This window comes from Dipteris shenzhenensis, chromosome 14, assembly GCF_047967505.1.
Source record: "Dipteris shenzhenensis isolate YYH24624 ecotype China chromosome 14, Dip_SZ_1.0, whole genome shotgun sequence".
NCBI lineage: Eukaryota > Viridiplantae > Streptophyta > Polypodiopsida > Gleicheniales > Dipteridaceae > Dipteris > Dipteris shenzhenensis.
Window position 1 is genome coordinate 41,249,516 of NC_141609.1, and position 20,779 is coordinate 41,270,294.

The 20,779-nt window shown below is 49.6% G+C and overlaps 1 protein-coding gene across 5 annotated transcripts in view; it reads right to left on the reverse strand.

Moving 5' to 3' along the window:
- LNO1 (Nuclear pore complex protein) overlaps positions 1 to 20,779 on the reverse strand; it is a 171,740-nt gene that overhangs the window by 78,989 nt on the left and 71,972 nt on the right. For all 5 annotated transcript variants that reach the window (XM_087384480.1, XM_087384478.1, XM_087384481.1 and 2 more), the window contains exon 7: positions 17,788 to 17,927. In XM_087384480.1, the coding sequence (XP_087240606.1) occupies positions 17,788 to 17,927 (140 nt within the window). The remainder of the gene's footprint in view (positions 1 to 17,787; positions 17,928 to 20,779) is intronic.

The window sequence follows — 20,779 nt, forward strand, 5'->3', positions numbered from 1 at the left end:
ATTGGCTAATAGGGCCTATTATCTAGCTGACTGCTACCCTCGCATTCACTGATGTTACAATCCCCTCCTAATAGACACGAGTAATACAACAGAATGGGGGGGGGGGGGGGGGGGGGACAAGTACATGTACTGTAACCAGTTGTGGATGGAAAGGGATCCAGCTTAGGTCAAGATATAGGGAACTCCTACAAAATGTTCTCAAGTTGCCATGTTGAGTCCTCCTCTGGTAACCCTTTCCACTTAATGTAGTACTCCACCAAACCCTTATTTCTGAGAATTTTGTCTCTATAGCCCAATATCTTTTCTAGTATGTACTCTATTTTCCCAGATTCATCCATAGGAGGCAACTCTGCTGCAATTGGAATATCTCCTCCCACATGCTTGTTAAGCAAGGATAATGGAATACATCATGGATCTCGGTGGAAGAAGGCAGGTCCAACTGATAGGCTAAATCACCAACCCTTTTAAGAATATTGTAAGGGCCTATAATCTGTGAGCCAGCTTAGTGTTGGTGTTCCCTTTCAGTGAGGCATACCTATGCGTGTGAAGTCTGAGATATTTTTTTTTTTCCGAAAAAACAGTGCTAATTATATTACTTTGAGAACAAGATACAAGGGGTCAGCTTATAGCTGACGGCTGCGGTCACAAATCGGACACAGCCCTAAAAGGTAGCAAAATAGAAAACCATCCTCTCACGGAGGGAGAAAACGAGTATGAACGAACAGCCATCGGGGTGGTGAGTAGTGCCACCGAAGGCCCTGCGTAGTCTGCTCGAAGAAGAGGCCCTGTGTGTCCCAAGTCCGGAGGAAGCGTCTCCGCTTCTCCTGACCGGCCCGGGAGTCTCCCTGAATCTGGTCCCACTGGCCTCTGAGGGTATGGATAATCTCACTCCAAATCTCCGCCATGATCTGGGCAGTCGATAAGGAGGTGCCACCGAGGATCTGCGCACAGCGCGAGGTCCAGATGTGCCACCCTGTAATGCTGCTAATAATCTCCCATACTGGCTGCCTCTCCCGGACTCCTGTGTCAGCCTCTGCTAGGTGCTGTGGGATACCCTCGAGCGGTCCCCACGTGCCCTGTGTGACAAGGAAAGTGGGGTCCTGCTGACATGCCTCAAAAAAGTGATGAAGACCAGGTGCGGTGCTGCACCAACAGAACGCGCCCCAAGTGATCAATCCTAGCTCTGGTGCTGCGCGAGTAAAAATCCCAAAAGTCCACCTCCACACTTCCTGGGCGCGAGTGCAGCTCCACAGGCAGTGCTTTGGTGTCTCCTCATCCGCATGGCAAATCTGGCAACATCCGTCCTGGCCTATCTGCCTCAGCCAGCTCCCCACTGGAAGACCTTTGTGGGCAAGAAGCCACAGGAAGTATGAGATCTTCCGTGGCCGCCAACTCTCCCACAAGGCCTTCCAGAATGCCTGTAAAAAGAACCTGGAAAGACCCTGTGCGTACCAGCTGGGTCGCTGGGTGGGGGGGCGGCTCTGCATCCTCCCGAGAACTCGCCTGCCCAAAGTCGTACTGTAGGCGAAGAAAGAGGTCGGCCCCTGACCTGTCACAATCTCTGGCCACCACCACTCTCCTGGATCCCAATCAAGCTCTGCCAAGGCCCGCCCCTCCCAAAGCCAAAGACGCCAGAGCTGCACCTGGTCCTGCTCGATGCTAGGGTCGGTATGCCAGACCTTCCCCAAGAGGCCTACGACCCGAACCCTCTGCCACGGGAGTAGGGGGTCGATGAGCGCACCCTCTGTCCTGAGTCGTCCCTCCCCAGAAACCGCGAAGAAGGAAATAGAAGAGTCATCCAAACGTCCTGCGACCACCAGTGGAATGCCACGGGGGGTGAACTGTCCCAGCCATCGGGTGTCACCAGGCATGATGATCTGGGGCTCAGGTGGGGCCAACCAAGCCGCTGGGATCGCTCCGTCGATCTCCATGCGTCTCGCCTGGGCTCCACGTGCACCTCCAGCTGCGTCTGCAAGATCTGTCATCTCTAGATGTCTGTACGTATCCCTCCAGACACGCAGGGATCGGACTGGGCCCCTCATCCAACCGTCCCACCTGATATGTGATCTCTCCCCCAACTGAAGGCCCTCGGCATCTCTGACCTGACTGTTTCAGATAAGCGGCTGGCGATCGATCTCCTCCTGACAGCTGGGAGGGGACTGAATGAGACTGAGACGGAGCCGCCTCCAGACCATGAGGAGGCTACGAACTAGAGGGGAACGGGGCTGAGTGAGCGGGGCGGAGGTGAAGATCCACCTGAAGGACGGTAGCCAATCTCCACCTCGGCGCGGGACACAAGAGCCGACTCCCTGCTGAAGTAGCATCTTCCACGTCTGCCCCCCTGGGGTCAAACCGCGAATGACAAGCTTGCCTAACAAGGCCTGACTCTGAAGCTCTGGATCAATGACCCCCAGGCCACCCTCAGCCTGCGGAAGAATGACTGTCTGCCACGCAACCCTGGCTCTGATATCTCTATGACCATCCTCCCCAGACCAAAGGAAGTTCCGAACCAACCTCCTGAGCTGTGCCACGCTGGATCTCGAGAAGCACCAGCAGGAAGCCACATACCAAGCCGTGGCTAGGAGGACCTGTGACTACCAAGGCACGACCTGCAAGAGAGAGCTTAGCAGTGCTCCAGAAAGCCAGCTTCCGTCGGATGGAATCTAGCACCGGGAGAAACTGCTGAGCTGGTGTGATGTCTAGGCCAACCTGGAAGCCAAGGTATCTAGCTGTCTGTCCACGTGGAATCCATCTGAAGCCCAAAAATCGCCCCCACTGAGAACACGCCCCAGGGTCTGTGAGAAAACCAACGGATTTGTTCCAATTGATTTTCGCCCCAGCGGCCGAGCAGAAAACCTCCAGGGCCATCCGCACCCTCTCTAGCATCCGCTCGTCGTCCTGGACATAAAGGGCTGTATCATCTGCGTACTCCGAGTCCAAGAGCTCCGTGTCCTCCCGGAGTGGAAGGCGAATACCCCTGAGCCCTGTGGACCTCGCCCGAAGGTAGTAAGTCATGGCCTCGGCGAAGAAGAGAAACAAGTAAGGAGCCAGGGGGCAGCCCTGACGTACTGATCTCTCCAAGCTAAAGCGCTCGCCCAACCTGCCTCCAATGATGACTCTGCTAGACGCTGTCCTGTACAAAGCTGAGATACCCTGAATCCAACCTGCCGGGAAACCTAGCCGCTCCAGAGTCCCCTCCAAAAAGGACCAATCCACGCGATCGTAGGCCTTCTCGAAATCGAGAAGTAGAATGGCAAGGTGTGATCCGCTGTGCTGAGCCCACTCCGCCGCCTCTGAAAAGGTGAAGACGTTATCCAGGATACTGCGATCCTGGACAAAGCCTGTCTGAGTGTCATGGACGAGGTCTGAAAGTAGAGGCCGAACTCTGGCACTGATCATCTTGGCGAGGATTTTGTAGGCAGAGGTAAGGAGAGTGATCGGACGCCACTGGCGAATCTCCTGTCTATCTCCTCCCTTCGGGATGAGGCAAATCAGTCCCGAGGAGAGGCTCTCTGGCATCCGACCGCTGCTGAAAATCCCCTGCAGAGCTGCAAGGAGGGGCTGATGGATCTGGTCCCAGAAGGAGGTGAAGAAAGCTCGGGATAGCCCATCCTCACCTGGGCACTTCTGACCATCAATAGCCATCAAGGCCTCCAACATCTCATCCGAGGTGAAAGGCGCCAACAACGTCGCCTGCATGCTAGGCTGGACCAGGGATGGAATGTGCCTCCACACCTCCTCACGGGCACGACTGGCACGAGGGGCAAGCGGCTCCTGCTGGAAGAGGGTCCTGTAAAAGTCCGTGGCCAACCCCAGGACCTCCCCTGGATCCGTAACGATGTGACCCTCCGCTGTCCTGAGACTCCGAAGCTGATCACCTGCAGCTCTCTGGCCATGCGTCCTAAAGAACTCCCTGCACATCCGGTCACCCTTTCGGGCCCAAAAGGAGCGAGAGGCGTGAAAGGAAAACTCGGAACGACGCTGGAATGTCTCCTCCAGGAGGGCTCTGGCTCGAAGGGCCTGGATCCGCAGCTCCTCCGAACCCGGGGAAGCCTGCTGGAGTCGCTGAATGGAGGCGAGGTCCCTCCGAAGAGCTCTCTCTCTGCCCCACCAATCCTGTCGAACCTGTAAAGCTGCGAGCTGGCAGATCTGGCTAGACTCCTGCAGAGCCTGTGCGACTGAGTCTACCAGATCCACGCCCTCCCCCCAATCTCTGTCCCAAAGACTGCATATGCTGCTGCGCACGTCCACCCTCGAGAAGATGGAGTCGGGAATCCTGCATGATCGGGAGGGGAGGGTCTGGGCTGCCGAATCTAAGGAAAGGAGCACAGGCGCATGATCGGAGAGTGTCGTCCCTGGAACTATACCCGCCTGGCCGCCTCTGCTGATGGCCCAGTCACTGACATAAAATCTATCAAGCCTCTCCAGGAGTCTGCCTCCTTCCCTGCGGAAGCCCCAAGAGAAGTCCAGGCTCCCGTGCCAACGCCGGAAGGACGGGTCTCTCCAACTGTCCCTCCCTCCCGTCTCGAAGATGAAAGAGTCCCAAGCTGACTGCTCTGCCTGGGCCATACCTGTGAACTCCGGGCCTCTGCCCTGCTGGTCCTCCAGGGTCTCCAGGTTGTTGAAGTCTCCTCCAACAATCCAGGAATCCATGTCTGGAAGAATCCCTGTAAGTGTCCTCCAGAAGGTGGCTCTGCAACGGAGGTCTGTGGGGGCATAAATGTTGAGGATGCCTATTTTGGATCCCTCCAAGTCCAGGCCTACCCAAAGGGCTCGGCCAGGAATCAACGTGCCGTGACCAAAAACTCCCTGGGCTAACTGCTCGCACACGGAAGTACAGACACCCCCACTCCTCCCCTGAGCGCCGATCGAGGGCTCCCAATAAGTGTAGGACCGTCCAGGGAGAATCTTCCCGCAGCTACGGGAATGAGCCACAGAAAGCTTGTGCTCCTGGAGCAGAAGTACATCCAAACGACCAATCACTGCAGGCTGAAGTTCCTGCCGCAAAATGAGCTTCCTGGGACCACGGGTGCCAGAGGAGTGAAACCCGTTCACATTCCAGGATACGAGGTGTAAGCTCATGGAGAGGGAAGGGGGGCTGCGAACAACTCTCTGCTCGCGGTCGAAGTCGAAGAACCAGACGTATCGGAATGGAGGCGCTGCCGCTTATGAGAAGGTTTGGAGGGGGAGACGGGGTCGTCCTGCCCGTTCTTCAACACCTTCAGCAAAGGCGAGAGGCCTTTGGTGCCATGAGCAAATGCTTTCTCAAGCCAGCTCGAGATCTCTGAAGAGGTCATCCCGTAGAAGGTTCGGAGTTTCTGCTGGGACCAAGCTCTGACATCCTGGGGGAGAGGCCATGACAGGGGAGGTCGGAGGATCACTATCAGTCGGAAGCGTTTGACGGCGCAACGCCACCGCAAGCGCACGTCGCCCTCGGACCACTGAGTCTCGAGGAGCTGCCCACCGGACGGGCCTATCCAGGAACACACCTGGGCGTGCGTCTGCTCTCTGAGAGCCTCCCAAACCGAGTCGTCTGTCCAGGTCTCGGTGCCATCACTGAGGAACGTGAAAGCGAAGCTAGGGCCATCCCTGGGAGCCAAGGCACCAATCCTCCCATCCGCCCCTTTGCGGAGCAGGAAAATACTGATGTCGAGACAAGCCGGGAAGGTCCCAAGGTCGGCCACATCCAGGTAGTCCCAGGGGCCAGATCTGTAGAAGTCTCGCGGAAGCTCTCTCTCATGGAGCTGAGACCCAACTGAGTCTACCACTGAGGGGCTAGCGGGAAGGGAAGCCTGCTCCACTGGTGGTGTAGACTCCGGGTGTCCTGCCAGCGAGGGGGGAGGGGGAGGAGGCTGAGGGATAGGCAGCTCTGACTCCACGGAGGCGACTGGCGGAGGAGGTGGAGGAGGTGGAGCGGGGGCTGCACACGGCTGGGAAGCCGGTGGTGCAGCTAACTCTGAGGGAGAGGCGAGGGGGACCAGGGGGGGGGGGGGATGGGGGTGCAGCTGGAGCTGGGGCTGAGAGGGAGGAAGAGAAGACTGAGGAAAAGGAGGCGGGGGCTGAAACTGCGGGTCGGGCGACGGGGGGGGGGGGGAGACTGGGGAGGGGGCTGGGGCAGGGAGGAAAGGGGCGGGGGAACGGGAGAGAGGGGGAACTGAGGCTGTGGAGGGCGGGCTGCCGTCGAAGAAGAAGCTCTCCCAGACCCCTGGGGCGGCTGCCTGACAGGTCTCTGGGGTGCTGCTGCAGGAAGGGTAACCTCTGCCTCCTTGCCTTTATCCGAAGTCTTCTTGTTCTTTCCCCTTTTCCTTTTAACCTCGGTCCAACCGCCCACTACCTCTGGACCCGACTCCTGCTGTCTCGGCTCCTCCTGACGTGGCTGTCCAGGGGGTGGGGGTGGGGGTGGGGGCGGAGGGGTCGGGGGCGGGGGAGGTCGAGACGAGCTGGCGAAACGTGGACAAGCAGCCGCGAAGTGCCCAAAGCCGTGGCACCGCAGGCACTGACCTGGCTGTCCGGTGACTATCATGCTCTGGGTGATACTGCCGGCACCTGTCACAATCTCGATCACAGCAGGGAGAGTCGCAGGATCCGCCACCGCCACTCGGACTCGGGGGGCTCCTGCCGTGGTCACCGCGTCGGCAAAGGTGTCGTGCATAACCCAGCCAAAATGGGAGCCCAAGTCCCTGACAATCGGGCGCAACTCTGCAGCAAGCCCTGGAAAAACAAGTGTCACTGGGTGTCGAGGTATGCGGAACCGAGCATCGAACTCCGCTGCGCTGAATCCACGGTACCACGGGACTATCATGATAATCTTCCCATCCACCGAGGTGGGGGAACTGGCAATCAGGTTGCTCGCAGCTTTCTCAGTGGAGAGTTTGAGCCAGAAGATGCCCCTTCCCATAAGGGCCACCTCCTCAATATGGCCATCCTCTAGCAGGAGAGTGGACTGGAGCCAGTCCCTGATGGCTAACCTGGAGGGGGAGTGACCAATGACTCTACCGTAAACAGAGGTACGCGCAAAGTCACTGGCAACCTCCTGAACACGAGATGACTGTCGCTCTGTCAGGATAACGCGGTAGGCATCTGGAGAGGGAGGGTCCGACTGGGCCTCCGGATCCGGGCAGGGGGCCGCCATACCGCCAAGACTAACTGCAAGCTTCCGATGGGGAGTATGAACAGGCTGCCACCCCAAAAAGGGGGGACGAAGCGGGAGGTGGAGCCTGGGGGTGAGGCGGGCGAGGCGGGGTGAGGGGGCGGGGGGGGTTGGAGCGGAGGGCGGGGTGAAGGGATCGGGGTGCGGGGAAAAACGGGGGGGCGCGGGGGGGCGGGGGGGGGTGGCGGGGGCGGAGAGGTAAAGCGGGGGGCGGGGAGAGCGGAATGGAGGCGGGGGGGCGGGTGAGGTGAGAGGGGACGGCGGGTGAGGCAGAGCGGGGGAGGGAGGGGGTGAGGCGAAGCGAGGGGGGGGGAGGGGTGAAGCGAGGTGGGGCGGAGGGGGGCGGAGTGGATGAGAGCGGAGGGGGGGTGAGAGGGCGGCTGAGACGAGGGGAAGGGGGGGGGTGGAGGCGTAAGGAGGGGGCGGCGAGGGTGAGGTGAGAAGGAGCGGGGGAGAAGGGGGGAGTAGAGGCGAAGGGAGGGGGCGGCGGGGGTGAGGGGAGATGGAGCGGCGCGGCGGGGCGGGGCGGGAGAACAGTGAGGGGGGCGGGTTGGAGCGGAGCGGCGGGCGAGAGAGAACAGCGAGGGGGGGGGGCGAGAGCAAGGCGAGGCGAGGGGAGGGGCGCAGCGAGGTGGCCGGCGGGTGAGGGGGAGGGGGGGCGGGGGGCGAGGGCGGAGGGGGAGGGAAGGGAGCGGAGGTGGTCGCGGCGGGGGGAGGAGCTAAGGGGAGGTAGAGCGAGCGGCGGTAGGGAGGGGAAGCTCACAGGAGCAGTTGATCTGTGAAGTCTGAGATATACAACTCTCCTTCCTGAAATTCAACATGCCTTCTTTTTGGATCAGCAAACTCCTTCATTCAAGATTGTCCTGACTCCTTGACAAGATTATCTTTCACGAACTGTAAAATGGCTTGCATTCTGTCCACTTCATCCCATGCATGCTGATTAAGAAGGAGTTGTTCTCAAATTGTAGAAGGTAATTGAGCCTGATATCCACACAAAGCCTCAAACCGAGACATGCTGTAACACAACACAACTAATTCCTACTGCAAATCACGGGAGCAGCACCTATTCTTTTCTCCCAGCCAACCTTGCTGAAGCTGACGAGCTGACAGAGAATTCAGATCAGAAAAACCATAAGTGAAAATCACATTCTCTTCTCTCTCTAGCTTCAACAAGCCCCATCTCCCTAGATGGATCTAGATGCCACATGTCATCATCACAGGGCCTTCCTAATGCAACATTTCACCCCTCTCTTGGGATGCATTAATATCTTTTGCCCCTAGGCACATTCCTTGCATTAGGCCCTTAGCCTTAGATCCACCTAGTCTGGTGCTATCAACCCTCACCTAGGACCTTGACATTAATTCCCTCCCGATCATTTACATGAAGCGCAAACAAATAATTACAAACATAGATCCTTTAAAAGAAATGTCGACTGATTCTTCCGAGGTCATGCTACCTCGGCTAGAGCGTAACATTCCTTCCCTCTTCAGACATCAGCGTCCTCGATGATAAAATCTGGGAACACTCTCCGCAACTGGTATACGGATTCCCAGGTAGCTTCGGATAGAGGCTGACCATGCCATGCAACCAACACCGTGGGTATCTTCCGATTTCGTATTTGCATTGTTCCTCGGTCCAGGATTCTTGTTGGTTTGCGCCTCGCATTATCCTCTATCTCCTGAAACAAAACCACACCTTCGATTAGTGAGTCACCTGTATGTAAAAATTTCTTTAAGCGCGAAACATGAAAAACCGGGTGCACCTTACACCCCTGTGACAATTCTAATTTATAGGCTATGTTGCCTATTCTCTTTAGAATTAACCACGGCCCACAGTATCGAGGTGATAACCTAGCACACTCTCCTGAAGTCAATGACTTCGAGTGCGAAGGAACTCTGAGAAAAACTTTTTCTCCTTCCTTAAATACTCTTATAGACCGGTTTTCATCCGCATACACCTTGGCTCTATCCATAGTCTAGTGGATATTAGCTCTCGCAAGTGCTAGCATCTCCCGCATCTGAACCACAAAGTTCGCGGCACTAGGCACTTTCTGAGGTATTCCAACTATAGTTGGATTTACACCCCTGTGACAATTCTAATTTATAGGCTATGTTGCCTATTCTCTTTAGAATTAACCACCGCCCACAGTATCGAGGTGATAACTTAGCACACTCTCCTGAAGTCAATGACTTCGAGTGCGAAGGAACTCTGAGAAAAACTTTTTCTCCTTCCTTAAATACTCTTATAGACCGGTTTTCATTCGCATACACCTTGGCTCTATCCATAGTCTGGTGGATATTAGCTCTCGCAAGTGCTAGCATCTCCCGCATCTGAACCACAAAGTTCGCGGCACTAGGCACTTTCTGAGGTATTCCAACTATAGTTGGATTTGCTAGTCTATAACCATAGTTCAGCTCAAACGGACTGAACGCTGTAGAGGAATGTTTTCTATCATTGTAGGCAAACTCCAACAATGGCAACCACTTGTCCCATGTATGTTGCCTCAATGACACATATGCCCTCAGCATATCCTCTAAAGCCTGGTTGACTCTCTCCGTCTGACCATCCGTCTCAGGATGATCCCCACTACTCATTCCCAACTCAGTCCTTAGTGTCTCAAATACCGCTGTCCAAAAATGACCGGTAAATCTCACATCTCTATCTGACACTATGGATCTAGGCAATCCATGCAGACGAAATATATGTCTAATAAACAAATCCGCCACTTGCGGGGCACTAACAGACTCTCTAGTCAGAATGAAGTGAGCCATCTTGGTTAGACGATCAACCACCACAAGGATAGAATCATACCCTCCTTGTGTCGTAGGCAGCCCTACAATAAAGTCCATGGAAATGCTCTCCCACTTACCTACTGGCACTTCCAGGGGCTGTAAAAGTCCGGGTGGCTTCACCCGCTCGGCCTTACTTACCTGACACGAGAAACACCGTGTCACATATTCATGAATATGCTTTTTCATCTTTGGCCAAAAGAAATCTCGCTTCACGAGATCATATGTCTTCTCGACCCCTGGATGTCCCGCACACGGGCTATCATGGCACTATCGAATGACTCTCTACCTGAGACCATTCTAACTAGGTACTACAACCTTGCCATTTCTTTCTAGCATACCATCCCTTATGGTATATCTTGCATATGTTTGGCCTTTTCTGGATGCCAGGCCATCCTTTTCATATTCCCCGGGTTTTAACACATGAGCTTTAGGCCATAAGCTCTGGACAAACTCGTCCACCTTCTGAGTTTCTCTAATTTCGGTCATTAGAGAACTCTCTAATACCGTGAAACTCAGGTTGTGCATAATGCGAGACAACGCATCAGCAACCTTGTTATCTTTTCCTCTTCGGTACCGAATCGTTAAATTAAACTCCTGCATGAGCTCTGCCCACCTAGCTTGGCGGCCCCTCAAGTCAAGCTGTTTACAAAAATGTTTCAGAGTATCATGATCCACATCCACATAAAACTCTGAACCATACAAATAATGCCTCCATGTTTTCAAAGCATGGATAACAGCATACAACTCCAATTCATGAGTTGGCCAATTCCTTTGAGAGGGAGAAAGCTTCTTGCTTTCAAAGGCTACTGGCCTTCCCTCTTGAAGGAGAACTGCTCCTACCGCAATGCCACTTGCATCGGTTTCCAGGAACAACGGTTTCTGGGGATCAACTATTTTTAACACCGGTCCTGTGACCACATCTTGTTTTATGGTGTTAAAACTTTCTTGTTGATTCTGTCCCCATATAAAAGGTACTTTATCTGAGGTCAGATCAGTCAATGGCGATACTATTTCGAAATATCCTTTGATATGCCTTCTATAAAACTGGACAAATCCCAAGAATAATCGCAACGCGGTCAGACTCTGAGGGATTGGCCAAGTCAGTATCGCAGCCACTTTCGTCGGATCCATTTCTACCCCCTGTGGAGTAATTATGAATCCTAAATATTCAAGCCTAACCATACACAGTATAGTTTTCTTTTTATTTACATAAAGACTGGCTTTCCTCAAAGTACTGAACACTATTCTTAAGTGTTCACGATGCTCAGTAATACTTTTACTGAATATCAGGATATCGTCAATAAAATGTACTACGAACTTTCCGATATACGGACGTAGTAAATCGTTCATAAGCATGACGAGTGTCGCTGGAGCATTGGTAATTCCGAAGGGCATTACCAAAAACTCATAATGACCAAACCTGCTTCTGAAAGCGGTTTTATGCACATCCTCGGCTCTAATCCGGATCTGATGGTAGCCACACTTAAGATCTATCTTGCTGAAAATCACGGCTCCATGTAATGCATCTAGCAAATCATCAATCCGAGCCATCGGATACCTGTGCTTAACAGTGATATTATTCAATGCTCCGTAATCTATACAGAGGCGAAACGTATCATCTTTTTTCTTCTTTAATATCACTGGCAAAGCAAAAGGTCAGAAACTTGGTTGAATCTGCCCCAACTTGAGGTATTCTTCCAGTTGTCTACGCATCTCCGCCTCTTCAGTAAAACTCATTCTATAGGGAGGTCTATTTACAGGTTCTGCCCCCGGGATCAGTTCAATCATATGCTGAACTTTCCGCTCTGGAGGTAACCCATCAGGTAGTTCATCCCTAAAACATTCAGATAACTCCTCTGTTATAAGATTAGCCAGCTTGGCCATGTCACCACTTTGCGTCACATCAGTGCTAGCCGAAGAATCATCAACCGGCTCTACCGATGCTGTGCAAAGGAATAAAAACTCTTCTTGAGCTTTTCGGATTTCCATCACGGAAACCAACGGTCCCTGAGGTATATCTTTCTCACCTCTCAAGACATAAAGCACATCATTCATCTTGAATTAATATACGTGCTTTTTCCAATCAATGGCTGGATTCTTCCTAAAATGCCACGCCATACCCAGGGCTATATCTGCATGAGCAAGCTTGGTCATTTCAAAATCAAGCTTCTCAGCATAGTCCTGAATACGAAGCTCCAACTGGGTAACCCTTTGGTCCCATACTTCAGTTGAACTTCCATCTGCCATCCTAACTGTATACGCATAGTCAGATGGACTTGTCTTTAATTTCAGCCTCTTCACGAGCTTGGAGTTAATCACATTGTGAGTTGACGCCGAGTCAAACAACACAATGACATCATGATTAGCTACTTGCCCTTTCATTTTAATTAACTCCGTATCATTAAAGGCTGTATACCCCGTTGCTGCGGGCTTAGATAGGATGTTATCAGGTGCACTCGTCACTAACTTAGCAACAGACACACGTAACAAACAAGGTACTAACCTCTGAGAAGATCCCGCTAGCTGAATCTGCATCTCTTCTGCTCTGGGACTTCCCTCCATCTCCACGTCGCATTCTGAGATCACCATCTCAGCCATCCGACGATCTTTGTTACGTGGACAATCCTTCCACTGATGAGACTGAAGGCAACCAAAACATAAGCCTTCTCTCCTCGCTTTTTCCCTTTGTTCTGGGTTTAAGGGAGACATAGACCAAGCCCAGGCTGCCATTGGGGTTACTTTCCTTTTCACTCCAATGGTGGTACTTGATTTAGGAGTTTCAGCCGGTTTCGCCTGCTTGGCTTGACCACTCGGCTGAGAACCACTCCCTTTGCTAATCCATTTCTTCTTAAACCCAGATTTCTTTGGATACCCATACTGGGTTCCGACCTGTGCAAACCCACTTGGCCTGCTGCCCTTGGCATCTTCATAATTCAGGGCTATGGCTATTGCATCATCTAACGTGTTCGCGTACTTAGCTCGAACTTCCATTTTTATTCGATCATTCAATCCAAATATGAAATCTTTCACTTGCATTGATTGAGGCAGGGGTTCATCAACCTTCATTACACTCTCTCGAAACTTATCAGTGTATTCTGCCACTAATAAATTTCTCTGACGAAGGTTCCTATATTGATCCCAAGCTCGGGATGCTTCGTCAGGAGGTAAGAAGTGTTTCCTGAACTCTCTTTTAAACCCCTCCCAGGTAGTGGATGCTATACCATCTTTTTGTTGTTTAATCCACCACCGATCCGCTGCCTCACTAAACATGTGGGTGGCCTCACGGATCTTCTTGATGTCATTTCTGATTTCACAAATGGCGAACGCCTCGTCCCATTTGTGTAACCAGGTCTCAATGACATCGGAGCTACGGTCGTTCATCCGACCAGAATACTTTTCTGGCCTATAATTGGCAATATTTGGCACTTTAGCCTTCCTAGGCTCAACTGTATGGACGCTAGACTCCGGTTCCATTGGAGCCTTTCCCTTCTCCTCTCAAGAAGGTCTGGCAGATATACTGTGTATCGCTCTCCTAAGTTCAGAGTGCCCTGCATTGGCCTGCAACTGCTGCGCTAATAACTGTTGCAAGGCATCCTCAAGCAATGCAATCCTACCAGATAAAGTGTGAGCTACTAGGCGTGACACCTGCTAGGTCGGCCGGACTCCTGACTCACCAGGGTCCCTCCTGGAAGCCCCTTCTTCTGCTTCCATTCAGTTCAATGGGTGTTTTGTTTTGTTTTGTTTTGTTTTGTTTTTTTTAACACCGCTAGAAAACTGTATTTACAAACTGACGCAATTCAGCGTACTGACACTCTGACACAATTCCCTATACTGGGGAATTCCTGCAATCCCACATGCACACTAACTAGGCATTTGACACAGGCATATATCCCAAATAGCGCTTTTCCCTATCCTAGGGAAGCTCCTGCAAACTAACTCTGACTGCAGCACATAGGCATAACCTCAAGCATAATATGTCCCTGCTACAGCATCAAAGCTTCATGCAGACTAATTCTTTACGAGATCCTGTTTATGAAAGTAGAGCATCAACCGACTAAATCGAGAAGAAAAAAAAACACGAAACTGATGGAGGTCAAAGAGAGCTCCCTGGTCATCAACGATTTCGTCACAGCCTTCTTGGTTCCATGCAAATCCAGCCAACAGTCTCCCGCACTGTTCAAGCCCCTGCGCTCCTGCGACCAGTCTGCAGTCACAGCTTACGTGCTCGCTGTCCAAATCCTAAATACGGGGCCAGCTGCTCGTCGACTAGCGCTCCACACTGTTCTGTGTCACCATCGCCGAATCATCGAAGGCCTGTCGTCCGCTCCAGAATTCAGCGATCACGCATCGCGTTATAAGCCTCCCTATTCACGAACCAATGTCTCCTTCTCTTATGATCATGCATAAGAGAAGGCATGCTCCGACATCTTTTCACAATTTGTATACTCTTTGGAAGAAGAGCTTTGTACATGTTAAAATCCCAAAAAGGCAACAAATGTCAAAGTGCAGTGATTGTGATGATCTAAAGCGAGCATTTGAGAGTGCAACGTCTCTAGAACAAAGAGAATCATACCAAAAAAAAAGAGAATTTCATCATGGACCGGTTCGGCATTCTATCCATAGGCCCTTATCTAACCCAGGCGTCCCATACCACCTGAGCCCGTCCAGAGGACCTTCGAATGCCTTTTCCACTTCTAGCAGGAATGGTCTTCAAAAACCTGGACATGTCAAGATTGGGGCTGTCATAAGGGCTTTCTTGAGATCATTGAAGGCTGATTGAGCAGAAGGGTCCCATACAACAGCTCCTTCTTGAGAAAATCAGCAAGTGCAGCTGCTCCTTTGGTATGATGCTTGATGAATCTTCTGTAAAATTATGTCAAGCCAAGAAATCCTCTTCAATCCTACTGTATATGAAGAAATCATCAAAGAATACCAACACAAACTCGGAGAGGTAAGGACCAAGGATTAATTCATGAAATATATTGGAAGGTAGGAGGGGCATTAGTGAGCCCAAAAGGCATCACTTTGAACTCATAATTCATCTTTCTGTCCTGAAAGCAGTTTTATATTCATTGCCCTCCTTAATTCTTATTTGGTGATACCCTGACCTGAGGTCTATCTTAGGGTAGTATTTAGATCCCTTTAGTTCATCCAACAAGTTATTCACCCTAGGGATTGGGAATCTGTTTTTAATAGTTATTTTATTGAGCTTCCTATAGTCAATGCATAATCTGAAAGTACCATCTTTCTTTTCCACTAACAAAACAGGGAAGGCAAACGGAGATTGACGATTATCCAACAACTCCTGAATCTGATTAGCAACCTCTCCTTTTTCAGCTTTTGATAACCTGTAAGGAGCCTTCTTGATAGGTCTAGTTCCTTCATCCAAATAAATGGCATGATCCACTTCTCCCTTAGGGGAAGACCAGGAAGGGGATCCCTGAACACGTCCCGATATTGCTGTAACAGTCCCAGCATGTCAACTTCCTCTACTTTGACCTCCTTACCGGATTTCTGATTGCTTCCAGCCTCAACCTTTAAATCAAATAAACTAACCACTTTCTTGAGGAGCCTCCTGAATTGTTTGGCTGTTTCCAACTGTAATTTCTGAGATTGAATGCCAGATAAGTAGACTTCCTTGCCCATGTCTTGGAAATTCATTGTCATGTCATGTAAATTCGTAGTAAACTTACCTAGTGTTTTGAGCCCAAGTATGATCGCAATAGGACCAAGATCGACAATTTGCACAATTGGCTGAATTAGGGCTCAATTTCAAATGCTCCAATTTAGGCATGAGCAGAATAGAGCATAGTAGGAATTGCAGTTAGGAATTAAAGACCCAAATGCCTTGGTTTGTAGGCAGAGAAGCCCTAAATTGCGCTACCTGAAAACAGATTCGAGGCGAAAACAGGGGCAAAAAAGCTTTGATCAAAGTCAAACCTGGTAAAGGTGTTCCAGCAGCTGTGGGGACTCCTTGTATGTGAGCAAATCAGTTTTTGGATCAGCAAATCTCCGCATCGCTGCAAAATAGGATTCTGCCTGCGCCACTGATACCCAATGCAATTCTGGCTCAAATCTTGGAATTCCATTGGTTGGAATTTGGAGGTAATCATAGGCTGACACGTGTCAATTTGAGATAGAAATCCCTGTCCGTGATAGATTTTTGCAGGGAGGTAGGCCCAAGGATCAAGAGCTCGTGCTCCAAATTTCAAGGTTAGATCACAAAAATTGACCATTAAATCCCAGGCGCTCTTATACCACTGAAACATAGCTTCTACTAAGGCTTCTAACAGTGACTAATTTTATGGAAACTATGAAACTATATAACAGAAATGGAAAAAAAGGAAGTAGAGGGAAGAGGATAGATCACTCTTACTGGAAGAGGGCATCGGATTTAGCAGCTCCTACGTGGTTGGCTAGCTTGGAGCTAGGTGCAGTCCTTGCATGTGTAGCCAATAGTATGATGCTTAGAAACTACCAACACTCATAAAATGAAATGTGATTGCATTACTGTTGAATGCCCTGAAATTACAGCTAAAGCCCCTTATATAGTTTTAGAAAAGTGGGCTAGCACCCAATTGCTTATATGGGATAATACAACAGGGGTGCCATGTGGCATGCCCTCATAAAAACGTAAATGTACAGAAAAGTACTAAAGTAGCTACAATTAGTGAAACCCTTTATTGGCTAACAGGGCCCATTATTTAGCTGACTACCGCCCTAGTATTCACGTATGTTACAGTGTCAAACAAGCAAGCACTCACCACCTCACACACTCTAGGACAACCAATCACATGTTAACATGGTATCCATGCATGTGTGTTAGTATACTTTAACTGAGTACACTGTGTCAATGCAGCTTTACCCTCTCACCTCTCAATGTGTATGTGTTGTGGATTCCTTATGTTTGCAGGCTAGTTGCTGCAGTTTCTGATGAGCATTACCCTAACTTTCTAAGTGATCAGAGGGCAGCTTTACCCTCTCACCTCCTCAATGTGTATGTGTTGTGGATTCCTTGTTTGCAGGCTAGTTGCTGCAGTTTCTGATAAGCGTTGTAGCCAGTGATTGGCATTTTCAGATTGCAGCAATTCAATGCTTGCATTTCAGATTCTACTCAAGAAACTGTGGCATCACAGTCTAGTGATTCTCCTCTGTTTTCTTTCAGCTTTCACCTCACATACTCTGTAGAGGTTAGCATCGCATGGAGTATTCTAAATTCTAATTGCGCACACTGTGTCAATGCCACATGCGAGGTTTGATCCTAACAGTCAAGGCTAGCTTCACCCTCACACCTCCTCAAGGTTTGCTATGTGCTCTGGATTCCTTATATTTGCAGCTAGTTGCTGCAATTTCTGATGTATGCATCTATCCATCTCAGAACATTGTTGTAGCCAGTGATTGGCATTTTCAGACCGCTGCAATTAATTGCATGCCTTTCAGATTGTACTTGTGAAACTGTGGGACAGGATCATCTAGTGATCGTCCTCTGTTTTCTTTCAGCTTTCATATTTGTAGCAAATTCCACCTCGTAACTGCAGAGGTGTGATAGTTGAAGTGAGAAGGTCGTCATCTACAGCCAGGAGCAGAGCGTTGTTTCTCAGTATAACAAGGCAGCTTTCAGTTACAGTTAGGAACACCTCCATATACACTTAGAAGAAGATGGAGATCCGAAGGCTTGACACATGTGAAATAACACAGCATTTACTGATGGCTAGTTCCATTATGTTCATGTTCAGAACCCTCCCATAAAAAAGTAAAGGACAAGAAGGAAAACACAGATTGCACCTTGTTGATATTCACAGCATTAACAGCAGTAACCTAAGCAGTGTGAAATCTTGCTGCACCTTGCAACTCGATTCTTGGAATGTGTCTATCATCAACGAGATCAAATTTATATGCTTCTAACGTGGCATCTTCTTGTAACCAGCCCAAAAGAGAGATGTGATCATCAATGCTCCTCCTACTTGTAGCAACAATGACTTCCCTACAAAAAGAAAAAGCATTCTAAATCATTTCTGGAAACAAAGCAAGTCGTACTAGGTTGATGAAAAGCCTAGGTTCCTTCAAAAACTCTCTCCTAAAACACAAAGAAGTCAATCTTCACTTCACGAAATTCACCCACAAGCTTCAATCAAAACATGCACCACCGCTTTAATATCCATAATCTTGTCGTAAGCCCTGGACTCAGATCCTATGTGTGCATCCACCTTGTTACCAATACACCTATACACTCTACATAAACACATGCTAAATTTTTATCACCTCTTTAGAGGACTCTCTCATGATGGACACTAACAAATATGAACAAGCTAATCCAATAGCCTTGTCATCATTTCATTCAACCAGTGCACGCTAAGTGCTAAAGGATGTAGATGCAGGTCAAACATTTTGCCAATATGATGCCTTTCTATCGCGTCTAGAGACCAAAAAGTAGACTTCTTTTAAGACCAAGGCTATCACACAAAAAATGAGTCATCAAGATTACTTTTAAGAAATGATGAATAGGCCAGCTTTACTAACAGACTTCCATAAAAAAGAAACACAAAATAAAAGTGTAAGTTACAAAAGACCGTTACACCCTATGAGGCATGGACAAGCCATAAGCTAGTCGTTTCATATGCACATGTACCATCTCAGCTGTGGCACAAGCTGGAGGATAAGGCAGTGAAGTGTATTTTCTAGCTCAGAAAGTAAGGCTACAGATTGTACCAGCAAGGTACCGGCAAAGTAATTGTCAGCTTTGATGAGCACTCAGATTTACCTTGGCTGGACTCTGAAAAACAACCTGTAGTTAATGCCTCGGATGTCTTTGAAACAAGCTGCCCCTTTTCAAGTCCAGTACAGATCCAGATCAGCCATTGAAATTAGATCTCCCTGCAGCAAGTCATTCTCAGCCTCAGAGTGCTGAAAACATTCAGCCTAATATGCCTTCTATTCAGGACAATGTCAGTGAGAAAGCGGTTACTGAGTAAAGGGTTGTTATTAGACAGCACAAAACAGTCCTGAGATGGCTGTCGGATACACTTAATGATAGCAAGCCAGCTGAACCTTTGCCTGTTAGATGCATGGCCAACTTTTAGATGTTGCACACAACCTATAATGAGCTTCCTTTATACTACAAGGATGCTTTTGACAGCAAGGAATGGATGGATGTTATGAAGGCAGAATTAGATTTCATTCACCACAATGGCACTTCGGAGTTGTTTGACTTGCTTCCTAGCAAGCATGCCATCGGCACAAAGCGGGTCTATAAATTGAAACAAAAAGCTGATAGCAGCATTGACGGCTACAAAGGGTGTCTTGTTGCCAAGGGCTATGCTCAGCAGCAACAGGGCATTGACTTTAAAGAAACTTTTGCCCCCAGTTCACGCATCACTACTATTCATTGTGTCATTGCTATTGCAGCTCATAGGCATAGGGGAGTTAGGGGAGTGCATCAACTGGACATTAAGACTTCCTTTCTTCATGGTGACTTGCTTGAAGAGGTTTTGAGGTTAAGGGATCTGAAAATAAGATGTGTTGGCAGCGTAAGGCCCTATATGGATTGGAGCAAGCACCCCCCGCGTGGTATGCAAAGATTCATGCACATCTGATTTGCCTTGGTTTCCAGAACAAACCTACTAAAACAACACTTCATGTCCGGAAATGTGGAGCAGATTTGCTCATTATTATTATTTATGTGGAGGACATGCTTATAACTGGGTCATCTTCAAGCAAATTGTAGCTTTAAGGCTGACTTGTAGCAATCTTTTGCCATGACAGAAGATCTCTTCATGAAGGCTTTACCGCTGATAACAAAAATGAAGATATCCCTACTTTAATATCAAGCCAACCCAATTCAAACATCATCGTCTACTCTTCGATGAAGATAAAAAACTGTGATCCAGTTCAGAAATGAAGCTCAAAAAACAAGGGTATCATTCAGGATCAGAGAGTGAAGTAGCAGCCCAAGTTCTCCTCGTATCACACACCAAAACCCCCAACACAAAAAGCCAATCTCTGACTCAGCAGCTACAGGCATTTTCCGAGAACACTCTCTCCTCAACAGATCGTCTTTGAGCAGTTCGTGGCCAATGAGCGTAGACCAATTGGCAATCAGACTCTCTGTCAGAATTCTCGTCCAGCAAAGGGGCCTTGACTTGTGTTTGCACCCATCAACCTTCAACGCAGCAGTCCGACAGAAGGCCAGATGGCACACACAGCTTCCTCAATCCAAAACAGCCCCTCTGCCTTCTGCCATGGAGCTCTACGTGCATACAGCCCACACCTCACACCCAGTCGATTGCTCCTCTTCCACGATTCCTCTCTAGAATGATCCAGCAAATGCTCTCCTTTCCTTCTTCGATCCAAAGTCTGGAACTCTCCTTCAATCCCATCACCACGAACCATCGCCAACTCCACAATCCAAAGGCCTCTTCCCGTCACCCAAGTTCACGAATGCCGTCAACCGTCAACCCACCAAGATAGCATTTTTGTCACGTAACAATCCCATGCACAACCTTGACAAGGAAAAAATACCAAGGGACCTAGCCCTTTCAAAACAACACACCCCACACATATATCATTATCCATTTTCACATACAAGCCAACAAACCAACACCCCACAAACGAAACCCCAATACATTGGTGACCTTGGGCCAACATCACCTTTGCCCATCATTTCCCCGATACATTTTTGAAATATTTACATCCAGCATGATCAAATGAGAAAAAAAAACTCCTAGTGCCCCCAAAGCCTATCTCCTGGCTCAGTGCATACTCTGAGTGCCTACCCATATCTACAAGATAGTGCACAAAAGCCAGATACATTTTTTGTCCTATCACCGTGCCCCAAGT